This window comes from Spinacia oleracea, chromosome 5 (genome assembly GCF_020520425.1).
Source record: "Spinacia oleracea cultivar Varoflay chromosome 5, BTI_SOV_V1, whole genome shotgun sequence".
Taxonomy (NCBI): Eukaryota; Viridiplantae; Streptophyta; class Magnoliopsida; order Caryophyllales; family Amaranthaceae; genus Spinacia; species Spinacia oleracea.
Genome location: NC_079491.1, coordinates 118,987,766 through 119,014,715, shown reverse-complemented (window position 1 = coordinate 119,014,715; position 26,950 = coordinate 118,987,766). Strand labels below are relative to the sequence as shown.

General features: G+C 33.8%; 1 protein-coding gene and 1 pseudogene across 4 annotated transcripts; one reads left to right on the top strand and one right to left on the bottom strand.

Moving 5' to 3' along the window:
- Positions 1 to 683: 683 nt before the first annotated feature.
- Positions 684 to 4,907, bottom strand: LOC110798088 (uncharacterized). Of its 4 annotated transcripts, none has more exons than XM_022003227.2 (7): positions 4,656 to 4,905; positions 3,744 to 3,861; positions 3,378 to 3,458; positions 3,046 to 3,098; positions 2,123 to 2,210; positions 1,853 to 1,986; positions 684 to 1,106 (listed from the first exon to the last, which is right to left on the bottom strand). In XM_022003227.2, the coding sequence occupies exons 1-6, from the start codon at positions 4,779 to 4,781 to the stop codon at positions 1,892 to 1,894; spliced, it is 561 nt and encodes a 186-aa protein (XP_021858919.1). In that variant the 5' UTR covers positions 4,782 to 4,905; the 3' UTR covers positions 684 to 1,106; positions 1,853 to 1,891. The 4 variants fall into 4 exon arrangements, with proteins under 4 accessions (XP_021858919.1, XP_021858918.1, XP_021858921.1 ...); XM_022003226.2 differs by having other exon boundaries at positions 1,879 to 1,986; positions 4,656 to 4,904; XM_022003229.2 differs by having other exon boundaries at positions 684 to 1,986; positions 3,046 to 3,095; positions 4,656 to 4,907.
- Positions 4,908 to 18,971: 14,064 nt separating this feature from the next.
- On the top strand, positions 18,972 to 22,126 carry LOC110798085 (uncharacterized; annotated as a pseudogene).
- The last annotated feature ends 4,824 nt before the right edge of the window (positions 22,127 to 26,950 follow it).

Below are 26,950 nucleotides of genomic sequence, written 5' to 3'. Positions count from 1 at the left end.
GTTGCATGGCAAAATTATCATCATCAATAGAAAGGAGGCTATAAAAATTATAAAGAGGGGTATCATCAATAGTGGGCTAACTCTTATTTCCCCCCTTCATAACCATCTCTTATAAACAATGCCCATCCAAAAATCCAAGAAATAGACTCTCTCTTTATTTACCTCTTAACTACCTTTTTTTTCAGATATTTTTCCTTTAAAAAAGAAAATCAAACATAAACCCCCTCTTATTTACCAAATTTTAACTAAGAGCTAGCTCTTAAAGAGAGAAGATAGGTGGGGGTCGCATTTTTAATTTCTAGTTCAATTCAGAATTAATAAGCTACTCCTAGTTAAGAATAAAAATAATGATAATACTCCCTCCGTCCCGGAATACTCGACCCGGTTTGACCGGCACAGAGTTTAAGGGACTTGAATTGACTTATTTATTTTAATAGGTAGTAGTTGATAGTGGGGTATTATTTTAATGTAGTTAGTGGGAGGTGGGTTAAGAGGTGGGGTTGGGGAGAGTATGAGTTGAATTTTTAATTATTTTTTGTATGGAGTAGGGAGTAGGTGGGTTAATAGGGGTGGAGTGAGAAATAATATAATATTGTTAGAATATTTCCATTTTTAGAAACAGGTCAAGTATTAAGGGACGGCCCGATAAGGAAAACAGGTCAAGTATTCCGGGACGGAGGGAGTAGCCATTAAGAAAGTTAAAATTTAAACTTCATAAAATCTACACAAATATTACATTTGGTAAAAATAATCGTTGTGGAAATAGCAAGGTTTCTTGTAAACAAGACATGGCCTAGCCTATTTATTTAGTATCGAAGGAATTAATTATTCTGCACTAATGGTAAACAAGACATGGCTACAAACTCTGAAAATGGTCACTAATGTTGCTGGCAATCATATTATGAGAGAAACAACAGTTATGATCTTTTTGGTAACAAGGTGACAACACCACAAACCAGTCCCACACAGTGACGGAAACTGATTCAACTCAACATCACTCACCCTTCCGAGCTGTGCGTGATGCTTGAGTCAATCTGAACCTTTTGATGGTAACATGACGCATTAAACTGTCACGAATCTAGCAGTTCCTCCAAGAGTGAACAAACCTAGAAAAGAAAATACAGATTTTATTAGGAGGCAGCCCAACAATCAGAAGACTTGGATCAATGAAACACCAATTTTCAGAGATTTCCCTCAATGCCTTATGTTGCTAAAAGTCACTAAAACTAACAAATTTTAACAGATGATACCCACCAAGTTATTGAAATGGGCTCCTGTAAATGATTTTTTTCCTGGACTCACTACTTAACAACCAAGAATTCAGGAAGAATAAATCATGCATGCACGTCGTAACGGGCTAACAGAAGTAAAGGGTTCACACAAATCAATGACGGCCTTAATTTAAGGCATTGATTTCTTTCTAAGCTCAAACCAACATAAGTCATAGGTGATTAAATAAGCAGAAAAAAAAGAAAAGAGGCAGCAAAATAATCTGAGTTTTTCCAAATAAACAACAGGAATTCATTGGCAGAGGCAGCAAAATATTATGAGGAGCTGAGGACTTGAACGCCTGGAAATGGTTCTAAAAAAAGTCAGGATTTGAAAATGAAGTCAAACATATAGTTTGGTCATGACTCATGAGCTAAGAAATTACTAATTCCAAAGGTAAAAAGTTCCCTGATGAACATTCTTTGCTTAAGTTTTGCTAATTTCATAAGTTGAGAGTCATGAGACTTTGAACATCCACAAAAATTGTAAGATAACTGTCAAGAAAAATGGCTGTTTATAGAAGGCTAGAACTTATGTAAATGGAATAAGATGTACAAGATCATAAAACACTACTGAAAATGACCAATCATATGAAAACATCGTTCAAACCAGAGGACTTTCACTAATCCTCAACGCCATCTATGTGTTCTTGTACTTGCTCAAAAGCATGTAGCATTGATGCCCGTACGTTTGCTATCTCTACCAGTTTTTCCAAGGCTGTATATCAGAAAAATAAGATAATGTCACATTGAGAAAGAAAAATACTGAAATACAAAAAATATCATAGATGCTAAAAGTTCAGAGAACCCATGATGAGTAAAATTCTAAAGAAAAAAGACGGTAACACTCAAACCTGTCTCAAATGAAAGTTGAGCAGCTCCCAACTTGGGAGAAACAAATGCGCCGAAAACAGCAAGTGACTTTGATCTTTCCTTTCGTACCTGGGTAAAAGGATTTTGATAAATCACTATATACAGAAGGCCATTTGGTTCACCGTATTGTTTCATCAATGTAACTCTAGAGTCACATTTCAATAAGCTTGTGCATAGATATGGGTTCAAGGAGGTGATTTTAGAGTCCGATTGCCAACTACTGATTTCCTGTTTGTCGAAGTTGCCATTTATTTTTCTGATCTTGATTCAGTTTTAGGTGATATCTTGTCGTTTAGCACTTTCTTTAGTTTTATTTGTTGGTCACATGTTATTGAAGGGATGACAATGCTATAGCCTAATAGCCCATCACCTTGCAAGGCTAGTTCTTTTTGGAGTTGAACATATATGGGAGAATCACTGTCCTTCAGATCTCTCTCTTTATGTACTTATGAGCACTTTTTGTCCTTACATTAATGAACCAACTCATTTTCCCCTTGAAAAAAGGTCTATGACTCTATAAACAACAGAAGTTATGGTGAGTGTCATTTTTCTGGAGAAATAAGAAAAAGGCAAAGTTAACAGAAAGCAATACGAGGATTAAAATCTTCAAATTAGAAAAAAGTTGTAAGTGCATCAGCAAGTACCCCGGGGTTCATATCAGGGGTAGCAACCCAGGACCTCACCCCCCTTATGGTCAAACATTAAACTTTCTTACCCTACACAAATGAAAACCCTTTCAGAACCTCATTCTGGGTTTTTTTAATCAGGTCAGTCATAACAGTAAACACCTATTCCTTGATGATATTTACTCCCTGCTAAGTTGTAAAAATAATGAAGAAGTTACTTGAAATAACAAATATAATGTGCGCGCACGTGTTTATGTGAGCAGTCTACAGTAACTTACTTGATTGTCAACACTAATTAAGGATCCACTTGGCGAGCTATCCTCCTCAACTTCTTCAGACAAACAACAAGGAGACGGTCAGTAGATCTCTGGACAGCTAGACCAAACCAGAAAGGACACAAGATGGCAAGACATAAACATCTGAAAGATACGAAATGATTTTATAAAAAGGCAAAAATTGATATCGAATATAAAGAAATGAGGATCCAGCTAACCATTATGTGATTATAGCTTGTCCTGGGTCACCTTATTTAACAGTTTACACGACATAACACACAACTGAATTCTCAAGAAACATCACAAATTCATAAAATGAAACCTAGTTTTATTACCAGTTGATTGAGATGTGTCTTTCATTTTCTTCGGATCTGTAGCATCATCGGATACCCACTTGCAAAGAGTGAAATGTGGTTCTGCAATGATTCAACATAGCAAGTAAAAAGACTATCTTGAATAGAACTGTTAAGCAAGCTGTATCCATGAGAAATGCTAAGCTTCAGTCTGTGTAACTAGCATGCTGTTCTGTACTCGAACCCTCAATTTCACTTTATAAGTAAAACTCCTTTCAGACTACCATTCGAAAACAATAAAATGCAAGTATATTGCATCCCCAACTCCTCTTTTCTATGATTCTATCCCTATATTCCTTCCCGACAACATAAAATTCAAGTCAAGGTATTCAAATTTCAAACACTCACCATCACCTTTGGCTACTTCCAAATGGGTAGCAGCTGAATGCTCTTTAAGATCTAATAACACACTATTGACGCGTGAGGTTCCCATGGAATAGCGAGCACTAGAAAAATCAAACCATCCCTGAAACCAACATGTTCGAGAAAGCATTAATGTTACAAAAAAGTAACACAATATAAGATAACAATTCATGACTGGATTAAGAAAATAAAAGCATATGACAACACTTCCTTGCTCTGTTGTTGCTCCTACTTTACCCCCTTTTTAAGGGGCTGTCCTAAGTACAAACATTATTTGAATACATCAACACAATAGGAACTCGCCGTAAACAGTCAGCAATTTATCATAGCAAAACATTACAACCAATTGAGTAATTGACACCAAATTTACACATCATTCAAGTTCCTCACAAGCTGTATAGGAACTCGTAGCGAATAGTCACCAATTCATCATAGATTCATAGTGTGACATCACAACCAATTTACAGCTAATTTGCACATCATCCCACAAGCTACCACCCGAAAACCCCGAAAAGGTGACATCTTCAACTAACTAAAATGTACACATTTATCAATCACCACAAAACATATAAAAGAAACAATAGATTGGCACTGCTACAATACCAAGCCAACAAACTAACAAGTTTGCATTTTCAGTAATGTTAACTATTTAGTCTCAAACAGGGAAGTCAATTTACTAACCCTAATCTGCTAATCATTTAAATTGATCAACATTCAACAAGCAAGATTTACAGCAGTCTGAAGTTTTAATCACAGTAGAAAATAAAAATGATCGAAATTCGATCAACTGAAAGAAGATATGAATACAACATTGGAACTTCAAGATTGCAGATAATTACTTCGTAAATAAATTAGGGTTTAGGAGAAAGGGGAGGGGGGATTTGAAGAAAAAAAAACCTGACGAAGTGTGGAGGAGAGAGAATCGAGTAAGAGGATGTAAGAATTGATGGAATCCATGAATTTGAGCACATCTTCATCTTTATCATTCTTCTGATTTTGATCAACGGATTCAATTTCTGCCATATTTGTAATTTCTGCTTTAATTTCCTGCTATTGTTTAGCGGATTTCAGATGGTTTAAGCAATGGATGGATGTTTATTAAAAAAAAAAAAAAGCAATGGATGGATCATGGAGTATAGGAGAAGAGGCTGGTCAATTGATTGACAATCATTGTGGCATTTTAGTAATTATATTAAAATCTCTATTACATAAGGGAAGAGGGGAGGGGCAATAACGTAATCTCACTTTTGGTGTCCCCCTAGGAATAGACGATAAAATCCCCACGCCTTCACAATTCAATTCAATTCAATTAAAAAAAGCTGATTATTTATTAATTTAAAAAACTTATTGTAATAACAAATTAGGAAAACCATATAATTCAGACATGCATAAATCATGCATGAAATTAAATTGTGATTCTTTACTAATTTAAAAAACTGATGATTTGCTTCAATCTTTCAAATTAGGATCCCAAGTAATTATCATTCATAAAATCAGGCAATGTAACGGTAAAAAGTCAACAAGAATTAAATTGTTTCTCCACAAAACATAAAAACAGTGAGAATTGAAAGTCAAAAATTGTGGAAATCAGTCATATAATATCTCAATTTCTTTCCCGGGACAATAAAATAAGTCAAAGAAGACAAAAATAAAAATAAAATTACGGAGTACAAATTACTTACAAATATCAAAATCTCTATTATTTATATGGAAAATCAAAATTTCTTTAAAGAGTACATAAAAGAAACGAGTTCACCCAAAATTTCCTCCCAACGTTTCTCTTGATGTCGCGAAGATATGTTTTTCTCCCGAATTCATGCATAAATTAACAAAATAAAAACAGAAATTGTGTTAATAAATTGAACAATTCATGATGTTGTATCCGATGGTAATGAACAAATTAACAAACTAAAAACAATTTTTTTTACTGAGATTTACAAATTGAACATTTCAGGATCATATGGCCAATGGTAAGAAAAGTAGTGGGGGTATACCTAATTTGTTGTTTATAGTGAAGGAAATAATGCCCTTGGTCCAAGTATGCATTCAATAAGTCTAATAAATGCGGTTCAGTATTAATTAATTATGCAAGTTAATAATTCAGTAAGATCAAGTGAACTGTATGCCTAGCTAAAGGCCGCTTCAGTTCAAGTCGAATTAATAATATTAATCCATAGCTTACTCTTGACTGAACCCGTAGGGTCACACAAATAGTAGGTGAATGGATCAAGTATTTTAAGTGAATTAAATACTCCATTTATGGATATTCGGAATCGACGGATCTCGGTTCCAGTGGGAGCTGAAATCGTCAAAAGGCAAATTATGAATACTCCGGAAACGATGATATTGCCGGAAACGGAAATATGGATCGTATCGGAAATTTAAATATTATCCAAGTCGTAGATGTTGCCGGAAACGGAAACATGGTACGTATCGGAAAATATTATCGGAAATGGAAATATTGCCGGAATCGGAAATATTGCCGGAAACGGAAATATTGTCGGAATCGGAAATATTATCGGAATCGGAAAATAATTCCGGATTCGGAAATATTAAATATTTGTTCGAAACGGAAAATAATTCCGGAATCGGAAATATTAAATATTGTTCAAATCGGAAATGAATTCCGGAATCGGAAAATTAATCAGAAGCGCGTCGTACGAAATAAACATCGGACGAGCTTGCTAGACGCAAGGCCCAGCATGAAGCCAGGCCTGCGCCTAGCAAAGCCCATGCGCGCAAGGCAGCAAGGCAGCCCGCCAGCACCGCAAGGCCTAGCCAAGCAAAGCGCAAGGCCAGGCCCAGCGAGGCTAGCAGAGGGTGCGCCCTTCGTGGGCTACGAGTAGTTGCTGGGCCGAGCCCTCTTCGTGCGCGCGCGCCCAACGCCCCTCGTTGGCTGTGCGTGCGTGTGTGCGTTGAGGTTGTGCATGCATCGAATCCTTAAGCGATTAGGATTAGATTAAAGATTAATTTCCTAAAACTACTAGAGTTAGTTGTTTAATTAAACATTAACTTAATAGTTTTAATTGATATATAATTCTAATAGGATTAGATTAATAGAATCCTAGTAGGTTTCTAGTTCCGATAATCCTACCCTATAAATAGGTGATGGCATTCACAATTTCTAATCAATCAATTCAAGTATTCATATATAGTTTTAAGGATAAAATTAAAGTTATTAATTTGCCACAAAATATATTCGAATAACTTAAAACCTTAGGTTGAATTCTAATTAATTAAATCTAAGGCGGATTCGAACGTGCTGTGTACTATCTATGGAGGGACTACACTTGGAGTCCTAAACTTGTTCTTGCTCGGTTCTGGAGCAGCTAGGGAGGGCACGCTACAAATGTATGCATCCTAAATGATGCTAATTGTTATGTGGCAATTAATTTGGATTCCTGGCTTTATGGTTTTTCCGCATGAAATATATATGCTTTATATGTATCATAACCTAACAGTGGTATCACGAGCCTCTAATTAATTCTATAATAAATTATAGTCAACAAGGTTAAATTTTATAAATTTGCAATGAATTAAAGGAGTGATTAATTTTGTTTTTTGTAATTAATTGGAAATTCGTGCGATTATTTAATTATATGTTCGCAGAATTTTCGGCAGTTTAGTCAATAATGGTCGGAATCGTATAATTTTATAGTGAATTTCGCATGTAAATGGAGTTTTAAAATTTTGACTAATATCAGAGATTTCATGCCGAACCTAGAATTCCCAAATTCGAAGCCTAACTATGACCTTTCGGAGGTTTTAGTTTTTCGAAGGCAAAATTTGTAATTTTTAAGATGTTAAATTACATATTTGCCATTCTTGTTTATAAATCTTGAATTTTTGATTGACCTACTGTATATGTTTTAACAAATTTAAATGCCTAAGCTTATTAATTATACAACCTAATTTGTAATTGTAATTAATTTGTTGAAATTCGAATAATTTAGAATTTGATTTGTTTTTCATAATTAATTGACAATTTAATTAGGTATCCATGATTAAAAACCACCATAAAATTTGTTAAATTTGGTAATTTTTAAATTTTATGACCTAGATTTGAATCCATGATAATCGAAAATTAATTTGAATAATAAATTCTCAATTTTCGCCCTAAATTTATGAAATTAATATGATTTATTAATTTGTCTATAAATTTAAATTAAAAATTTTGATTTTTATATAATCCGCTCATGAATCTTGCACGCACAAAGCAATGGACGCTACGTGCTACCCTTAAGGGGTGTTGTATAGTGCGGGAATGCGATGACGAGCAAGGGAGCTCGTCGCCCATGCGGTACGAATGCAGCGAGCAAGACGAGTGGCGCGCGAGCACAAGGCAGTAACCCTGCCTTGCGTCGAGTGCTGCGATGGGCATGGGCGGATGAGCGAAGAAGCAAGGCAAGCGAGCAAGGCAGGCGCGCGCGCGGGCATCGGGGGATGCCTCGCAGCAGCGAGCGCTGCCTCGCCCAGCGAGCGATGGCTCGCCCAGCGAGCGATGGCTCGCGCACAGCGAGCGCTTCCTCGCCAAGCAGCTGCTGCGCTACGAAGCCAACGGGCAATGCTGCGCGCAAGCGTGGCTTGGCTTGCTGCGTTTGCGTGTGGCTGCTGCTCGTGCCTTGCTGTGCGGTCACTCGTGTGGGGCGATGTTGCCTCGTGGACTCGACGGGGAATGGGCGCAAGCCCATGGCCTCGTCTTGATCCGATTGATGCGCTTTGAATTTAATTTTGATTTTCAGTTGGAAAAACGATTTTAATTAATTTTAAAATTCGTAATTTAATTTTTTCTCGGAATTTAATTTTTAATAATTTAGTTATTATAAATTTTATTTATACTAATTATTTTACTAAAATTAAAACCTTTATTAAATTTAAATTAATTAAATTAATAAACTGAAAATAAATTAAAGGATGCAAATAGTTATTTATATGAGCTTTAAATTTTAATTAAATTTTTATGTTTCCGATTAGACTAGGAAATACAATTTTATGTTTAAAATTAGTAAAGCATGTAAATTTATTGGTTTAAGTGGGAGCGTTTTAGTCATAAACTCTTGATTAGGTCTACATTCCTTTAAGGTTAAAACAACTTGATTAGAATTAATAAGGATTGAATAATTGGTGGATTATTGGAGCCCTTGATTAATTGCTGCAAATATTTATGTAATTCATAATATGTTCTACTAACCAGCTATGTGGGCCATTCATTGATAAATGAATGGGTGAATGGTATATTGTAAATGTACTATTTTGCAGGTTATGGAAAGTGACTAGTATGGCCCAAATAGGATAGAAAATATGGTCTGCGTACCATTAATTTAAATGTAAAATTGGTCTAATGCACCAAAGTTTTAATTTAAATATGGTCTGCGTACCATCAAATAGTTGTAATTAGTTTCAATTATAGTTTATCCTATTTGAAGAAAATGGAGCCTCCCATGGTGAAATTCAAGACGGATTTTTCAATCCATTTTCAAGACGGAGTTTGAAGTTGAAGCTTCAAGATGAAGTCGGGCCATACTAGATTACATCTATATCTTATGCATGCTTTAAGTTATTTATTGCTTTAAATATGTCTTAATTATGCATGAGATTGTGGCTTGATTATGTTGCATGATTAATGATTTTAGTTCACTTAAAATCTAACCAACATAGTAAGAGCCTTAAGTTCCAAACTTTAAAACTTGAGTTAAAAGGTGCCATGCCAAAATAACACTTACTTTGATAACCTTTACATCAATCTTAGTAATATTTTTCCGCCATAGCGAGGTGTTACTTATTGATCCTAAAGGGGTAAGGTACACAAATAATTGTGAGTACATGTTAGTTTTGGTGAAACTCAACGATATAAGTAAGAAGTCCTTTTATGTCGTGGCAAATGAGATAGGTTTACCTAATTAGTTCTTAGACGTACCTATCAACCAAGAGTAGTTTCTAGACTATTAGAAAAGGCTTTGCTTACCTAATTAGTTCTTCAATGATTTAAGGATCTTGGAATCATTTTATTCACACCTGTCGGAACAATAAAATCGAATAAAATGCCAATGACTTGTTTAAATTGCATGATTGCTTTAATTTTCAAGTTATTACTCATGATAAATATTTAGACTTTGCATGCTTCAATGTATGTTTTAATTGTTGTTTATAATTAAATATCTTGCACTGCAGTAAATCCTTTTAGAAAGGTAACAGTAAAATTCCTCGATTGGTAGTGAATCCAAGAACGATTCATGGAAATGAGAGAAAGTGAGCAATTTAAAATGTACGTTTCTTTTAGCGAATTTTATGGTTGTTTTCGAGTATCAAAGTCGAATGGCAAACCGATTGGTGCTTGTGAATTCAAAATACAATGTAGTTTTGAGATCATAAAGCATTGAGTTTAAACGCTCAGCCTTACCAATGGTTAACAACCTAATATCTTTTATCCATTTAATTCTCGAATAGGTCTATTCCCTAGACATTCGAATAGATCGATGCTTAGAGAACTTTAGAAGCTTCTGGTAAGATCATCTAGTTGAAACAGAATATTCAACATAAATAAAATGGTAAGAACTTGGGTTAAAGTGGCATTGGACATGTCTAAACAAAGTATAAAAGTCAACACTGAAGAATTCAATTCTTAAGACTATAAGAAAGGGTACAAGAAATAGGAAAACAAGGAACAAATGAAAGGAATTTACGATTCCGTTTCTACCTATAAGTTTATGTTTAAAGAAAAAGTAATCTAGAAATCAAACTTCCTTGGTACGTATCATATACCGCTTGAGGTTCTTACTTCGGTAATAACTCAAACAATGGAAGCTAGGCTACACTAATGACCTACAAGTGGGAAATGAAGCATGGAAATGCTACATTAGTTGTAGGGTCATCTGGTTTGTTTGAAGTCCTTTCAAAGGCAGGAACTTAATGGCTATTATGTTCCATAATCAGCATACCTAAATTTCTGTTTTCAAACACAGAAAGACTCACATTCAAGAAAGACAAAAACAATGTTTGTTTGTTATTTGAATGAAATGGTCATTTACGGGTTGAGTCAATATGCTTGATTAAAACAAACAACTCTTTAACAATAAGAACTTTACTAGGTTCAAATCAATCTCTTGATTTGAGTTCCACTAATCTTTGGCATTGTTGCTTAGACCATGTCAACAAGTTAACGTTGTAAAGCTCTATTTTGATGGACTTTTGAAAGTTGGTTGATTTCTAGATCAATTCAAGACAAGCAAGTCTTACTTGTTGAAAGTAACAAAAGATATGAACTATTGTTAGAACTCATAGACAATAGAGTTCAAAGCTAAAGGAAGATTTTATGACTTTATTATTTCACGTGGATTTGAGTGAATATAGGTTTATTTACTCAATGTGATATAAGTTTGAATCTGTTTGGCTAGTTCAAAGATTCAGAAGTATAAAATCCACTTGGTAAGAAATCATAAAGATCTAGGGTAAGATCATGTTAATGATTACTTGAGACCAAAAATGATCATCGATGATTGTGTGTTGTAATTTCACGATCTAGCTCCATAAGATATGGCATATCTAAGTTGGAATGAGCGAAGTCAATTAGTACTTGATTCGATCAATGATGAATCATAAAGACTTTTCCTATAATTTCTAAAACAAAATGCTCAAACTACCACCAAACTAAACCAAATTCGTCAAAGCTATTGAAAAATAATTTCAGAATACTTTTTCCATATATATATATATATATATATATATATATATATATATATATATATATATATATATATATATATAAACTCAGTGGGAGCTTAGTGTTTGTTATTCAACAAACTAAGGCCCAAGTGTAGATATATGTTTCATTGTGATTTATTCAAATGAGACACAAGGGTATTGTTTCTACCACGAAGTTTTGAGAACATAATGTTTGTTTGCTCGAAATAATATCCTTTTGGAGATTCGTTTCCAAAATGACAAGTGGGAGAAAATAGACCTCGAAAGTATTCGAGGCAAACAACAAACATAAACGGAAATTCCGGAGGCTTTTTGAAGTTCTTTAGAAAATCCGAATACATATTCTTTAAGGACTTTAGAAGTGGCTTTAAAGAATAGACATCTCTTAGAAGACTTTAAAAAGTGCTTCAAGGAGAAAAGAATATTCAAAGGACTCTCAAAGTGCCTGTTGATATTCTATACCCAAGTAGGCATAAAGTTCAAGTCACTGAAACTATGAGATTATTCTATTAGATAGTAAAGAAACATGGAGTTCAGGTAACTGAAACTATGAGAATCTTCTATTAGATAGTGAAGAAACCTACAACTTGCAGTCAAACTATTATCAAAATAATAATGAGTATGTGACTTGTAAGAAAGCTATGACGAAACCCAGATTCCCTAAAATGGTTAGAGGCCATATATAGACTTAACGTTTTAACTGGTTAAAGGCCATAAAACAGAATCAATGTTTTGATGACAAAATTGAAATTTTGTTTATTTGCAAGAATAAGTTTCACACTTATTGGTTGCAAATTGGTTTTAAGGATAAAAACCATCAAACATGGAATGGTGTCTTCACAAAGCTAGATTAGTTGCTAAAGGTTACAATCAAATTCACGATGTGGATTGTGTTGAAACCTCATGCAAAATCGTAATGCTCAAGTATATAAATCAAGCAATGATTGCATATTGGTACATATGGCAATTGGATGACAAAACGTATTCCTCAATCAAATGTTGGAATAAACTATGTACATGGCATGTCATAGGATTTGTGGATCCAAATAAATACTTGAAAGGGAAATCTAGCTTATGAAATCTAAGTACAGATTTAAGCAAGCAATTGGGAATTGGAATTGTATTTTTAGTGAAACTAATAAGTATTTTAGTTTCATAAAATGTACATGATTCTTATAGATATATATATATATATATATATAAGAAGTTTAGTGGGAGTACATAAAATTTAATTGGTCATATGTGTATCACACACATATCTCTCTATTGTGAAATAACATTCAAATGCTAATGACTTAGATTTGAAATTATTCATCAATGATGGACCAAGGCGAAACTTAGTACATATTGGGTATTAAGATCTATTTACAAAGATCTTAGAAAATTGCTTTGGATTAAGTAATGGCATTTACTAAATCAAACACGAAAGTCTCCTTAGGAGATATTCGACCCATATGAATAAATCTAAATAATGAATGTTTGAACTATGTATAAGCATTTACTGAGTTAAACATCAAAGAGTCTAGATGGGATTCTTAACCTATATTATATGTCATGGGTATTTAGCTGGATTTAGTATCTACTGAAACTAGATGAGCTAAAGTTACATGAATAAAATTCAATTGGGAATTATTCTGCAAAATAATTTATCATGTATAATATAATATGAGGATCGCCAAAAATGTATCGTATGACTTTAGGCATGACGAACATATACCAATCTCTATTGATCTAAGTAAAGATCAACTAGATTGAGGTCAAGAAAAACTTATGGTACTTGAAAAGGTACATAGGAATAGTTCTTGATTCAAGGAAATAAAGATATGCTAAATATTGATGCTACACGCATGAACACTGGCAAAGGATCAAGAAAGATCCATTTGGAGTTAACCATTTGCAAGAACGAGCTATACGCATCGTGTTTTGAAATGGCAACATGGATTAGAGACCATGAGTTGTTGCGTGGGAAATTAAATATTAATTAATTTCTATGTTCCGAGATACAGATGGAAGTCTTCCACATATCTATGAACTGCTTAGATAGGTAAATCCAAACAAAGCATCACTAACAACCTATACAGTTGAAGTAAAAGTACTTATTGCCTAAGAAGCAATAAAACAGGGTTGTTTACGTTAAATATTTCTTCCCTGAACTTGGGTGGATCACATGTCTACTGGCTTAATGGTTTTTCATTGTAAAATGCGTAGAACCACTATTGTAGCAAGAACGACTAGATCACAAAATAAACATACTCAAAAGATCTTATCATCTATCTCGAAGAACATTCGATGAAAAGGATATTAAGATTGGCCAAGCATGATAACTAAACCTATGCAACAAGTGATAAACAACACTCACATTGTGCCACTGGAAATCAAGCATAGCTTTGAATTACATGAACTGTTTTAAAAGATGGGTTAGAGGCCCATGGTTGTAAAACATTGGGGTTGAACATTTATCATATATGAAATATATTTTCATATTCCATTTAATCTTGGTTTAGTATTAAATGATGAGTCCCTTCAATTTGAAAATATATTCAAGATAGACAGTCAGGACCAGTCCTGTGACTAAGAAATGTCTATTAAGTGAACTTGAATGTCAAAAGTTGAAAAAGGTCCCTGGTTGGAGTTTTCTATAAAGATGGACGCATAGAAAACGCTAGATGACTAGAATACAAGATGACTAGCAGTTCTGTTTCTTGAACTATGTGGACATGGCAATGTCGCAATCATTTGCATAGATACTTACTTTGGGAAGTCTAGTATCTGGCAGACCTACTTTACTGTAAGAGATGAAAATCTGTCATAAGTAAATTTCATTAAAATTATTAGACACGAATCCTCAATACCTGAGTGATTTGAGATTACTTGTTTGAGAACTGGTTACTTTGACGTTGTCAACCGTCGCACCGTAAAAGGAGGCTATAATGGCAACGCTCGGGTAATCACCTATCAAACACAGTATAATCTCAAGATCGCAAGATTGGGATTGTCCTCCCATAAATCGGGATAAGATGCTAAAAGTTGTACAAGGCCACTCGGAGAGCTAGAAACTGTAAAATGCATGGCCGTGCTCAGATGAATCATAGGTTATGATTATCTGTTTATTTGATCAGTTGAACTCTGAAACCGAGAAATACCTCTGGACATAATAAGGATGACAACTCTTACCTTATGTTCATGAGCAAGCATCAAGCAACAAAGGAATTAGGAAATGCACACTTGTCCATAAGGACAAGTGGGAGACTGAAGGAAATAATGCCCTTGGTCCAAGTATGCATTCAATGCTAAGTCTAATAAATGCGGTTAAGTATTAATTAATTATGCAAGTTAATAATTCAGTAAGATCAAGTGAACTGTATGCCTAGCTAGAGGCCGCTTCAGTTCAAGTCGAATTAATAATATTAATCCATAGCTTACTCTTGACTGAACCCGTAGGGTCACACAAATAGTAGGTGAATGGATCAAGTATTTAAGTGAATTAAATACTCCATTTATGGAAATTCGGAATCGACGGATCTCGGTTCCAGTGGGAGCTGAAATCGTCAAAAGGCAAATTATGAATACTCCGGAAACGATGATATTGCCGGAAACGGAAATATGGATCGTATCAGAAATATAAATATTATCCAAGTCGTAGATGTTGTCGGAAACGGAAACATGGTACGTATTGGAAAATATTATCGGAAATGGAAATATTGCCGGAATCGGAAATATTGCCGGAAACGGAAATATTGTCAGAATCGGAAATATTATCGGAATCGGAAAATAATTCCGGAATCGGAAATATTAAATATTTGTTCGAAACGGAAAATAATTCCGGAATCGGAAATATTAAATATTGTTCGAATCGGAATTCCTGAATCGGAAAATTAATCGGAAGCTCGTCGTACGAAATAAACACCGGAGAGCTTGCTAGACGCAAGGCCCAACACGAAGCCAGGCCTGCGCCTAGCAAAGCCCATGCACGCAAGGCAGCAAGGCAGCCCGCCAGCACCGCAAGGCCCAGCCAAGCAAAGCGCAAGGCCAGGCCCAGCGAGGCCAGCAGAGCGCGCGCCCTTCGTGGTATGCGAGCAGTTGTTGGGCCGAGCCCTCTCCGTGCGCGCGCGCGCCTTGCGCTCCTCGTGGGTTGTGCGTGCGTGCGTTGAGTTTGTGCATGCATCGAATCCTTAAGCGATTAGGATTAGATTAAAGATTAATTTCCTAAAACTACTAGAGTTAGTTGTTGAATTAAACATTAACTTAATAGTTTTAATTGATATCTAATTCTAATAAGATTAGATTAATAGAATCCTAGTAGGTTTCTAGTTCCGATAATCCTACCCTATAAATAGGTGATGGCATTCACAATTTCTAATCAATCAATTCAAGTATTCATATATAGTTTTACGGTTAAAACTAAAGTTAATAATTTGCCACAAAATATATTCGAATAACTTAAAACCTTAGGTTGAATTCTAGTTAATTAAATCTAAGGCGGATCCGAACGTGCTGTGGACTATCTACGGAGGGACTACACTTGGAGTTCTAAACTTGTTCTTGTTCTGTTCGGGAGCAGCTAGGGAGGGCACGCTACAAATGTATGCATCCTAAATTATGCTAATTGTTATGTGGCAATTAATTTGGATTCCTGGCTTTATGGTTTTTCGCATGAAATATATATGCTTTATATGTATCATAACCTAACATATAGTACAACTCCACCACCATCATTTTCAACCGATTGACAACGTCGCACCTGATACACGTAAGTAATTCTTTGCACATTAACATTAAATATTGAAATTTTTTAATTTTTCACTTTAAAAATTTTTACATTTGAAAATTTTTACATGATGACGGAGTAACATTATCCACCTTTTATGCATTTTTTTAAAGGGGTACATCGATATGATGTACGAATTCGATTGATTCGTAACTACGATATGTTCAATTACTTTTGTACTACTACGTACAATTTAAAACTTTCGCCATTAAAGAATACGTAGTATGTATTACATTGTTTCATTATTTTGTCTAATTTTTTTTTAATATGAACTTTGTGAACAACTTTTTCTTGCCTATTATTTGTGGTGATTAGTTGAATTGACAAACAAAATTAATTTTTATATATGTTTCGCACGCATCGTGTGCATACAATACTAGTAAATATTATACAATGCACATTTGGTAGCCGGTAATAAATGGTGGGAACGAGAACAAATAAGAAAATAACATAATGATGTCTACGGTAATGAAATTTGTGTCAAACTTAATGAATTGGTGTTTTTCTTCATAAATTTGCATTCCTACCTAATACTATTCCCCAAATGGTAATGAATGGTAATGAAATTTTATGAAGAGAAAGAGATAATCTATACCTAGAAAACCATAGATTATTAAAAGTCATGCGTCACCTCTCATTTCATCCATCACTTTGTTTTTTTTTTCAATTGTGTTTATTGTTCCATGTTTTACAACTTCAGAGCATTTTTTAATTCTTCTTCCTTATTCAACATCAAGTTACCAATAGTCCAATTACTTCAATATACTCATTAGCCTCTTCCACTCCACCCAAGCATTCAATATTAATTCAACATATAATTATAATATTTTTTTTCATCTTTCAAATTACACATCTATCTAATTCATATAGTATAAAAAATCACAAGTCCTCACTAATTAAATTTCAAAAGACAGCTGAACAATCACTATACAACAGTCCGTTCTTTGAACGGGTTCAAAAACTAGTTTTAATTGAAATATCATTAGCATGGAAATGAATATTGAATTTTCTGACTTTTCTTACAAATTTACATACAAATTCATTTCTATTGACACCATATATCCGATTATAAAACAAGTCGTTAAGTACCTATAATAACGGCATACGCATAAGACCGTTGATAGTTAACATTAAGAATCCAACTCTTGAATAGACTAGTTGAGCATCCGCGTGCTATGCACGCGGTAGCCAACTTGGTTTCCTAGTAATAAATTTAATTCGTATGGTTATTAAGTAAATATTCAAGAGTCTAATGTTAATAATAAGCATTAGATCAGTGGTTAAGACTAAAAGGCTTATGCATGCGTAGGTTTCAGGTTCAAATTGCCCTGCGCATTTATAATTTGTAAGAATGTTATTTCAAATAATTTCCAAGTTCCAACTACTCAGTATATGTCCATACAAAATAAAATTGTTAGTAATAAGTTAATTAATATTTAGAAATAAAATAATTTTAAAAATTAACCCAATATTGCACTACTTTTTAGGGAAAGATCAACCGAATATTTTATTAAGGCTCTATTCTATTCGACTTATTTTGTCTGAACTTATATTATCTGAACTTTTTTGAAATTAACTGAACTTATCTTAACTTAACTTAACTTTAAACTTATTTTATCTGGAGATAAAAAAACTTATTTTGACTGATCAAATAAACTTATTTGTGTGAATAAGTGTTTGAAAAAAGCTTATTTTTTCTAAACTTTATATTATATGAATTTATTTGAACTTATTTCGTCTAAAATAAGTCAAAACAAATCCAACAGAACAAAGCCTAAATCAAATCAAACTCTACTAAAATGTGGAGAACAAAGCCTAAATCAAATCAAACTCTATTAAAGTGTGGAGACCTAGAGAATACTGCAAGCAGGCCCGGCCATTAGGAGGTCTGGTCGGACCTACAGCACCGGGCCCAAAATTTTAGGGGGCCCAAATTTTTTTTTTCTTCCCGGTTTTAAAGCTTAAAAAAAAAAAGAAAATGAGCACCTTCCTTCTAACTTCCCTTCCCCGTATCCCGTGATTCCAGTTCTTCCTCAAACTCAATAACGCTTCAAATTCTCTCTCCTTCCCATTCTTTGATTTCCCAAAAATCAGTCAATTAGACAATTAATTTCCTTAATTATCTCTCCTAAACACCGATTTCTTCTCCTACAATTATGAAAAAAATACCGTTCATCTTCGTTTACAGATCTATCTACCCATTCAATTCATTTTTTGAGAATACCCACCTAAATTTGTGGTGTTCAACGGATCAATTTCATATATTTATATATGAATCAAGATTCAAGATCTATTCATCTACAATTCCGAATTATTTTCAATTCAAAATTTCGAATTCTTTTCAATTCAAAAGAGGGGAATTGACGAATTGGGGAAATTTGTGTGAAACTGAACTGGGCCTGAAGCATCTGCGGGAAGGCAATTTCGGATTTCTTTTTTTTCTTCCGTTAATCCGTTCTTCGTTTGGCAAGGAATCCAGGTTGTATCTTTCTTTAATTCTTTCGTTCTTCGTTCTTCTGTTCTTAATGATTTTAATCGTTTATATTTTTCTAATTTTATTGCTATAATTTTTATGTATTTTTGAATTGTTGTTTGATTTTTCAATGCTGAAATATTTAATATGTATTTGTAATTGTTAAATTGTAGTTATTCTATTTAAGTTTTCGATTATTGAATTATCAATTATGCCTCCTAAAATCAGAAAATATAAATCTGGTTCTGAAAAACGTAAATGGAAAAAAAGAATGGAAGAGTTAGATTTGTCTCTAAGAGGATCTCTGGATAAGTTTGTTGTAAGGGAACCACCTGTAGAGAATGATAATACTGGTGGACCTAGTGGTATAGAGCAGCAGAATGTAGAAACTTTAAATGAAAATGATAATTGTGCTAATGGAAATGATGGTGATGATGTGCTTTTAAACGAAAACAATAGTGTTGGTGGAGATGAAAATAATGAATCCGATCATAATCATCCTATTGACAATGAAATGGACCTTGAAAATGAAAATAATGATGGTGGGAATAATGTGGATGATAATGTGAGGCAAGAAAACAATGCAAACCAATCTGATTTTTTTTATACAGTAGATATATTTGATCCGAGAAATTGGGATGGTCTTGATTCTAAAATGATTGATATTTTGGCAGTCAAAGGCCCTAAAAGAGATTTGTCCTTTGATAAAGGTCCCAAAGATAGATTATCTAAGCGATTTTCTGCAACTTTATACTATAGAGTCTTATCTAATGGAGAGAAGTGCGATAGAGAGTGGCTTGTTTATTCGAAAGAGCTTGATAGAGTTTTTTGTTTTTGTTGCAAATTGTTTTAAAAAGGTTATGGAAGAAGTCAATTAACTAATGAAGGTTTTGGGGATTGGACACATGTTAGTATAAGACTAAAAGAGCATGAAACAAGTCCTGAGCATTTTAAGAACATGGGAATTTGGTATGATTTGCGTTTGAGGTTGCAAAAGAATAAGACTATTGATAAAGTCGCTCAAAAACAACTTAATAAAGAAAAAGAACATTGGAAAAAAGTTATACAAAGAATCATTGCAATTACAAAATTTCTAGCAAAATATAATTTAGCATTTCGTGGTACAAATGAGCGACTATATCAAAGTAATAATGGAATTTTCTTGGGCTTTGTTGAAACGTTGGCAGAATTTGATCCTGTTATCCAAGAGCATGCTCGGCGTATTACTAACGATGAAATCCATATTCATTATCTTGGCCATAACATCCAAAATGAGTTAATACGTTTGCTTGGTTCTGCAATCAAATCTGAAATTATCAAGAAAGTTAAACAAGCAAAGTATTTCTCTGTTATTCTTGATTGTACTCCTGATATTAGCTACCAAGAGCAAATGTCTTTAATAATAAGATATGTTGATGTTTCTTCAAAACCCGTTATTATTGAAGAGTCTTTTTTAGGATTCCTAACTGTGAATGACACAAGTGGTCAAGGGCTTTTTGATGTTTTACAAAAAGAGTTGAAAGATCTTGGTCTTGACATAGATAATGTGCGTGGACAAGGTTATGATAATGGAGCTAATATGAAAGGAAAACATCAAGGAGTACAAAAGAGACTTTTAGATATAAATCCTAGAGCTTTTTATACTCCTTGCGGTTGCCATAGTCTAAACTTGTTGCTATGTGATATGGCTAATACTTGTGGTAAAGCTAGGGATTTTTTTGGGATCATTCAACGAATTTATACGATATTTGCAAATTCCACAAAAAGGTGGAAAATTTTGAAAGATAATGTTAAAGGATTGACTCCTAAGTCTTTATCATCCACTCGTTGGGAAAGTCGTGTTGATAGTGTTAAAGCCATTAGATTTCAAATGATTGATATACGTGAAGCTTTACTCCAAGTAGCAGAAGAAACCCCTGATTATGATAACAAAGGATTGAGTGAAGCTAAATCTTTAGTAGAAAATGAGCTTTGTGATTTTGAGTTTTTGGTAGCAATAGTTATTTGGTATGAAATACTATATGCTGTTAACTTGGTTAGTAAAAATTTACAATCGGATGATATGCTACTTGATGTTGCTATTGAAAAAATAAAGGGTCTGGCTTCTTTTTTTGAGAAATATAGAGAAACAGGTTTTAAAGATGCCCTTAACACTGCCAAGGAGATTGCTATAGAGATGAATGTTGACCCTGTTTTTCCTCAAAAACGTGAAATTAGAAGAAAACGTTTTTTTGATGAGAATCCAGATGATGCACCATCTGTTTCACAATCTGCAGAGGAGTCATTTAGAGTGAATTATTTTTTATTCATTATTGATCAAGCCATTGTTTCTCTTAAGAGGAGATTTGAGCAATTTCAAGAATATGAAAATCTATTTGGCTTTCTATTTACTTCTTATAAGTTGTAGTCACTTGATGATGAAAGTTTGAAGTCATGTTGTGCTAACTTTGTAATTGCACTTGAGGATAATAGTGGGCAATCTGATATTAATGGGGACGAATTGTATGTCGAGTTAAGGTTACTTAGAGAATTTTTGCCTCAACAAAACATGGGACCATTAGATATCTTAATGTTCTTGAAAGGTCATGATTTTTTTCCGAACACATTTGTTGCATACAGAATTTTGTTGACTGTACCTGTGACTGTTGCCTCAGCCGAGAGAAGTTTTTCCAAATTGAAGTTGTTGAAGTCATATATGCGATCTACGATGACACAAGAAAGACTCAATGGATTGGCGATGATGGCAATTGAGAACGATATTTTGGAAACAATTAATTATGAAGATATAATTGATGATTTTGCTTCAAAGAATGTTAGGAGGATGTGTCTTTTTAAGTAATAAAAGATCAATCTCTTTGGTTTTGTAGTTTGGTCTTGGTTTACCCTTGCTGTTGAAAACACTTGTGATGGTAATCTTCTATTTTCTTTCATCATAATTCATATGCATGCATTCTTAACCGGAATTATCACACCATTTTCTTCTTTGCTCTATTGTTATTAACTTAAATGCATATTTGTAGTGGTGTAGTGATCGTGCTCCAGAGATTTCTGTGATTCGTTTATACTCTGAGATTTCTGTAATCTTCTTCATTTTCTTTAAGATTGTGGAAATTGGATTTAGTGTTGTAGGTGGAAATTGGATTTAATGTTTTGAAATTCAGCAAAAACTGGTTAAATTTTATTCGTCAAACATACTTCATAATTCTGGTCTTGGTTTTAATTAGCATATGACATAATTCTGGTTTTGTTGCCTTAGATTCTGGTTTGCTTAGGCCAATCTGTTGTAGTGTTGTTGTTGTGTACGCCAGTTGTTGTGCAGGCTTCTTGTTCAGATTTGTTCATGTTGTGCAGGCTGCCAGGCTTACTGATGCTCATCTGCTGCTTGTACTGCTCATCTACTGCCTGACTGGTGCACAGGCTGCCTGATTGGTGCAACTGTTGCACTGTGTAAAGGCTGGCCTGCTGTGCTCTACTAACTACTGCTGCTGTGCTCTATTGTTGCTGTGCTGACTGCTCTGCTGCTTGCTTGGTGTACTGTGCAGTGCTGCTTGCTTAGTGTGCAGTCTGACTGCTTGCTCTGCTAATTGATGTGCTGCGTACTCTACTGCTGTGCTGCGTACTCTACTGCTGTGCTGCGTGTTCTGTTGGCTACTGGCTACTGCTGCTTGCTCTACTGGCTACTGCTGTGTGTTATGTTGCGTGCTCTACTGCATTTTTTTTAAGTAGCCGTGTCCACTACAGTTTAGTATTTTGTGTTGATTGGATAGTGTTTTGCATTTGCTTGTGTAATAAAAACACGGAGTATGTCTTATTTACAAAGTAAATAAATAAATAATGCTTTTAGTTAATAATTGCGCAAATTTTTTTTTTTTAGGGGCCTCATATGAGCTTCATTGATAAGCTTAGCACCGAGCCACCAAATTGCCGGAGCCGGCCCTGACTGCAAGACTTAATGTCACATATTTCACACACTCTAGAGTTGTACCTATGAGAATCGTGTGGTTTACGCAAACTTAAATCTTATGTTTCAAGCAAACCAAATTCTTATTGAAGAAAAAAAGTATACTTTTTAAAAATGGTCTCTTGTTCTCGCTCTTAAACCTTCCTTTGCTGGAAAATACAGTCGAAATATTGCCTTTATTTTCTGATCACACCATCTATCAATATGTAGGTACTTTTAAATTAAAGTTGGATAAGAATAAACACCGTATTAGAACTATACTTTATATGTCTTCTTTTCGGTTTCGCAACGTGGCATCACGGCTCATGACAAAGTGTCTTGTATGTAGTAAATCAAAACTCATTAATTGTTGTTCTTACTTTCTCCCCTATTTACCAAAAAATATATCTCAATACTAAGTCTTTTGATGGTCAACTTATGATTAAATACACTTAGTTTATTGTTTACCAAAATTCTATGCACCATGTTTATCATGTAACATCTCGTTATTTTTAGTGTATTAGTAAATTGGATAGGAATGACCAAATTATTGATTAACTATGTATAACGTATCTTCCTTTTGATTCTGCAACATCTACACGTACGTTACGTTGTGGCAACATGACTCATGACAAAGTGTCTTCTAAGTAGAAAATCAAAACAAATTAATTAATATTCTTACTTCCTCCACTACTCACAAAAAAATCTATCTCAATATATACTAAGTCTTTGTTGGCTAACTTATAGTTAAGTACTCTTAGTTTACCATCTATATATAAAAAAAACTATCATATTAAACACCTTGTTATTTCTAGTGTATCAGTTGAACATGCATTTACCCGATTAATATATATTCAAGTATACAAATTCACCTTCAAATAAAGTTTATAGTTTAAATTATAAATCTACCCTAATCCTTAATCTCAATAGTCAATACATCGTCAACCAAATATAACAACAAAGTAAATAAGAACAGATGTTAAGTTGAATTAGTAACAGTTTAAATAATCCCATCATAATTAATCATTAACAATACTTTAATTAATATAATTAATTAATAAATATTAAAAAAAAATCCACACATTAATTAAATAAGAAATCCCATGAAATTACCTAAAGAAAAAAAACCCAAAGTCCCTAAAAAAATGCAGGTAGTTTAATGAGATATATATCTGTTACTTTATAATAACGGTTTTTTCATGAAATGCCCCTGAGGTTTGCAAAAACGCACCAAATACCCTCGCGTCTTTTGAATCACATAATATACCCCTATTTTTTCATACTGTTCATGAGATGCACTTGGAGTTAACGGACGTTAGTCCTCCGTTAGCTGCAGTTTACCATTTTGCCCTTAATATATATTTTTCGACCTAAAATCAAAAAAAAAAAAAATCTCAAACTTCTCTCCAAACTCTTCCTTCGATTCCCTAACCTCAAACATATCTCCCTTTCCGATTTCCATGGCGAACCCACTTCAATTCTTCAATTCATTTCACTTTCCTTGGCCTATCTAATCACACCGATTTCCCTTCGAATTCGATTCAACAATTTCCCAATTCATCTCTCAAGTCGATTAAATCGCTCAAGTTGCACAATTTTTCAATTGTTACTGATTCCGATTTGGGGGTTATTTCCCAGTTCATCACAAATTTGGAGGAGTTGGATGTAAGTAATCCAAAGGATGATTACTGCGTTACTGGTGTTTCTGGTGGTGGTGGTGCTGCTTTAGGGATCACTGATGAAGGCGTTGATTTGATTGCTTCGAAGCTCCCTCATCTCAGAAAAGTTAATTTGTCTAGTAATTACTTCATTTCTGATAAATCTCTTATTAATCTTTCTGAGAAATGCTTAAATTTGGAGGAGATTATAGTAAACAATTGCAATTTCGTGACTCAAACTGGGTTTGCTTTTGCTTTACAAAATTGCCAGAATTTGAATTCTATATCTGTTCTAGGGATGGATTTGGTTTTTTCTCCTGAGATTGATTGCAAGTCTGCAAGGGTGCAACTATTGAGATTGATTGCAAAGTTTGCAAGGGTGCAACCTGAGATTCATTTTGTCCTGCTGCACGCTTGGTGTGGCGGAAGCTGAATTGGAGTGACAAAGATATAAGGTTGGGGGGTACATTTAGAGATTGGTTTATATCTAATCTTGATAACAGGAACCCAAGCTTCAATAACGAGTGGTCTGATGTTTTTGTTGTAACATGCTGGTGGCTCTGGTGGATTGGTGGTCAATATACAGCTCTAGAATTTTGGCCTTAAAATCAATATGCAGTTCTAGAATTTTTATAAGGTGATGGTGAGCCGATATGTCACTGGCTATGTTACTTTTGCTCTTCATTTCTGGGGATACTTTGACAGAGGAATATGCTCAGTACCAATTAAGTAATGCTGCATCAAATTATGAAAATATTTACTCTTCTAGCAGCAGCAGTGAGTTTGATTTTCCAACTTGGAATACACAATCTCCTGCTACTCTTTATCCTAGCACAGCAGGCCGAATTACTAGTGAATTCATTTTGTTTGTAGCTTTGCTTAGAATTCAAAATGTTACTGGTAGAAGCTACTTTGCAGACCACTTGTATTAAACATGGTTGTTACGCAACTTTCTTTCTTTTGATAGTATAAAACTTACTGGACTAGCCATTTGAATCAAATTCTGCCGTTTAAAAGCAGTTTGGGTATTTCGTGCAAATAAGTTTACAAGTAGGTGTATATTGTGTAATACGTTTATAAATAGGTGCATTTGATGAATTATAAACATGACTTAACGGAGGACTAACGGAAGGTCGGCTTAGGGGTATTTGGTGCAAACTTAGGCAAAAATAGGGGTATATTATGTGATTCAAAAGACGCGAGGGTATTTGGTGCGTTTTTGCAAACCTCAGGGGCATTTCATGAAAAAACCGTTATAATAAACAGATACCAGGAATGATACGTGTCACTTTCTGGTGTAAAATTTTCCCGCCAAAAATCATTTTCCTAAAAAAAAATATGTTTTATTTTATTTTTACTCTCTATCCTTTTTTAAAAACTATTTATGTATGGAAAAAATATTAGTTTACAAATTACGTTAATAATAGATACTACGTAATAATAATTTTGCTAAATATTTTTTGGTAATATTTTAGTCAAATCCGTATATTAATATGGAAAACATATTCACTCGATATGTTGGTCACATTAGATAAATAAATTTAAATAAGTATATTCAAAACTTTATAATTATGCAGTAGTTTGGAGATATTAAGTTAAAACTTTTGAAAAAACTGTTCATAATCTGTGCGTGCACGAGATCTAATCTAGTTACGATATTATAACGTTGTCCATTACAATTCAATGGTTAAGGAATAATGAATCATTTACCCCCATCCCTTATAGCGAATAATGTAAGTACTTAAACAATTTCAAGCTTCAGGTTATATCTCATCTTCAAATAATATTTTCTGGGTAATATTTTAGTTTAGTGAGGGATTAATAAACAAATACTCCGTAAAAAATTGATGTGAAAAGTATTTTAATCAAAGTAGTAAGGGCGTTTATTCTAGTGGTGGTCCCTAATGAAAGTTAGATATATTAAATAATTAGAAAGTGAGATAAAAAAATTACTAAAAATTAAAGTGAGACTCTTAATAAAATATGGACAAAAATAGTAAGTGACTCCTAACAAAATTCGAGGGAGTAATAATATCCGATTATGTAGAACAAAGAATAGTACTCCGAATGAATTTTTCTTTAAAAAATGAAAACACAAAGTAAAAAGATAAGATATCATTGGCTTACATAAATACAAGGCCCACAAATTCACATGATGTTATGAACTTATGATTATTCACAAGAGGGACATGGAAGATATTTTTGGAAAAGTCACCACTGTACATTTGGGTTTTAGGCTGAAACTTTCAATTCCCTTTTATATATAGTATCTGAAACTACTCAACTACTTGTTAGACTAGAAAGTATAGTATTGATTGGAAAGTATATTTCCAATTAGAATACTAAGATCCTAACTATTTGATCCAAAATGCTTAACTATTTGATTATAAGAGTATTTGGTAAATTTGTCTTTATCCTAAAACCATATCGAAGAATGACTACTTTTTTCCCTTTTTGAACACTAATCAATGGTTAAATACCCTTTCCAAGCATCATAACTTAATTAACTAATCATGATTTTCTTTTTTATAATCAAATACATTTTTTATATAAAGCTAAAGATACTTCTATGAGAAATTGAATATATATGGTTAGCAAAATAAGGGTCATTTTGTTCGACATCTCACGGATTGGATTCGAACCAATCAATCT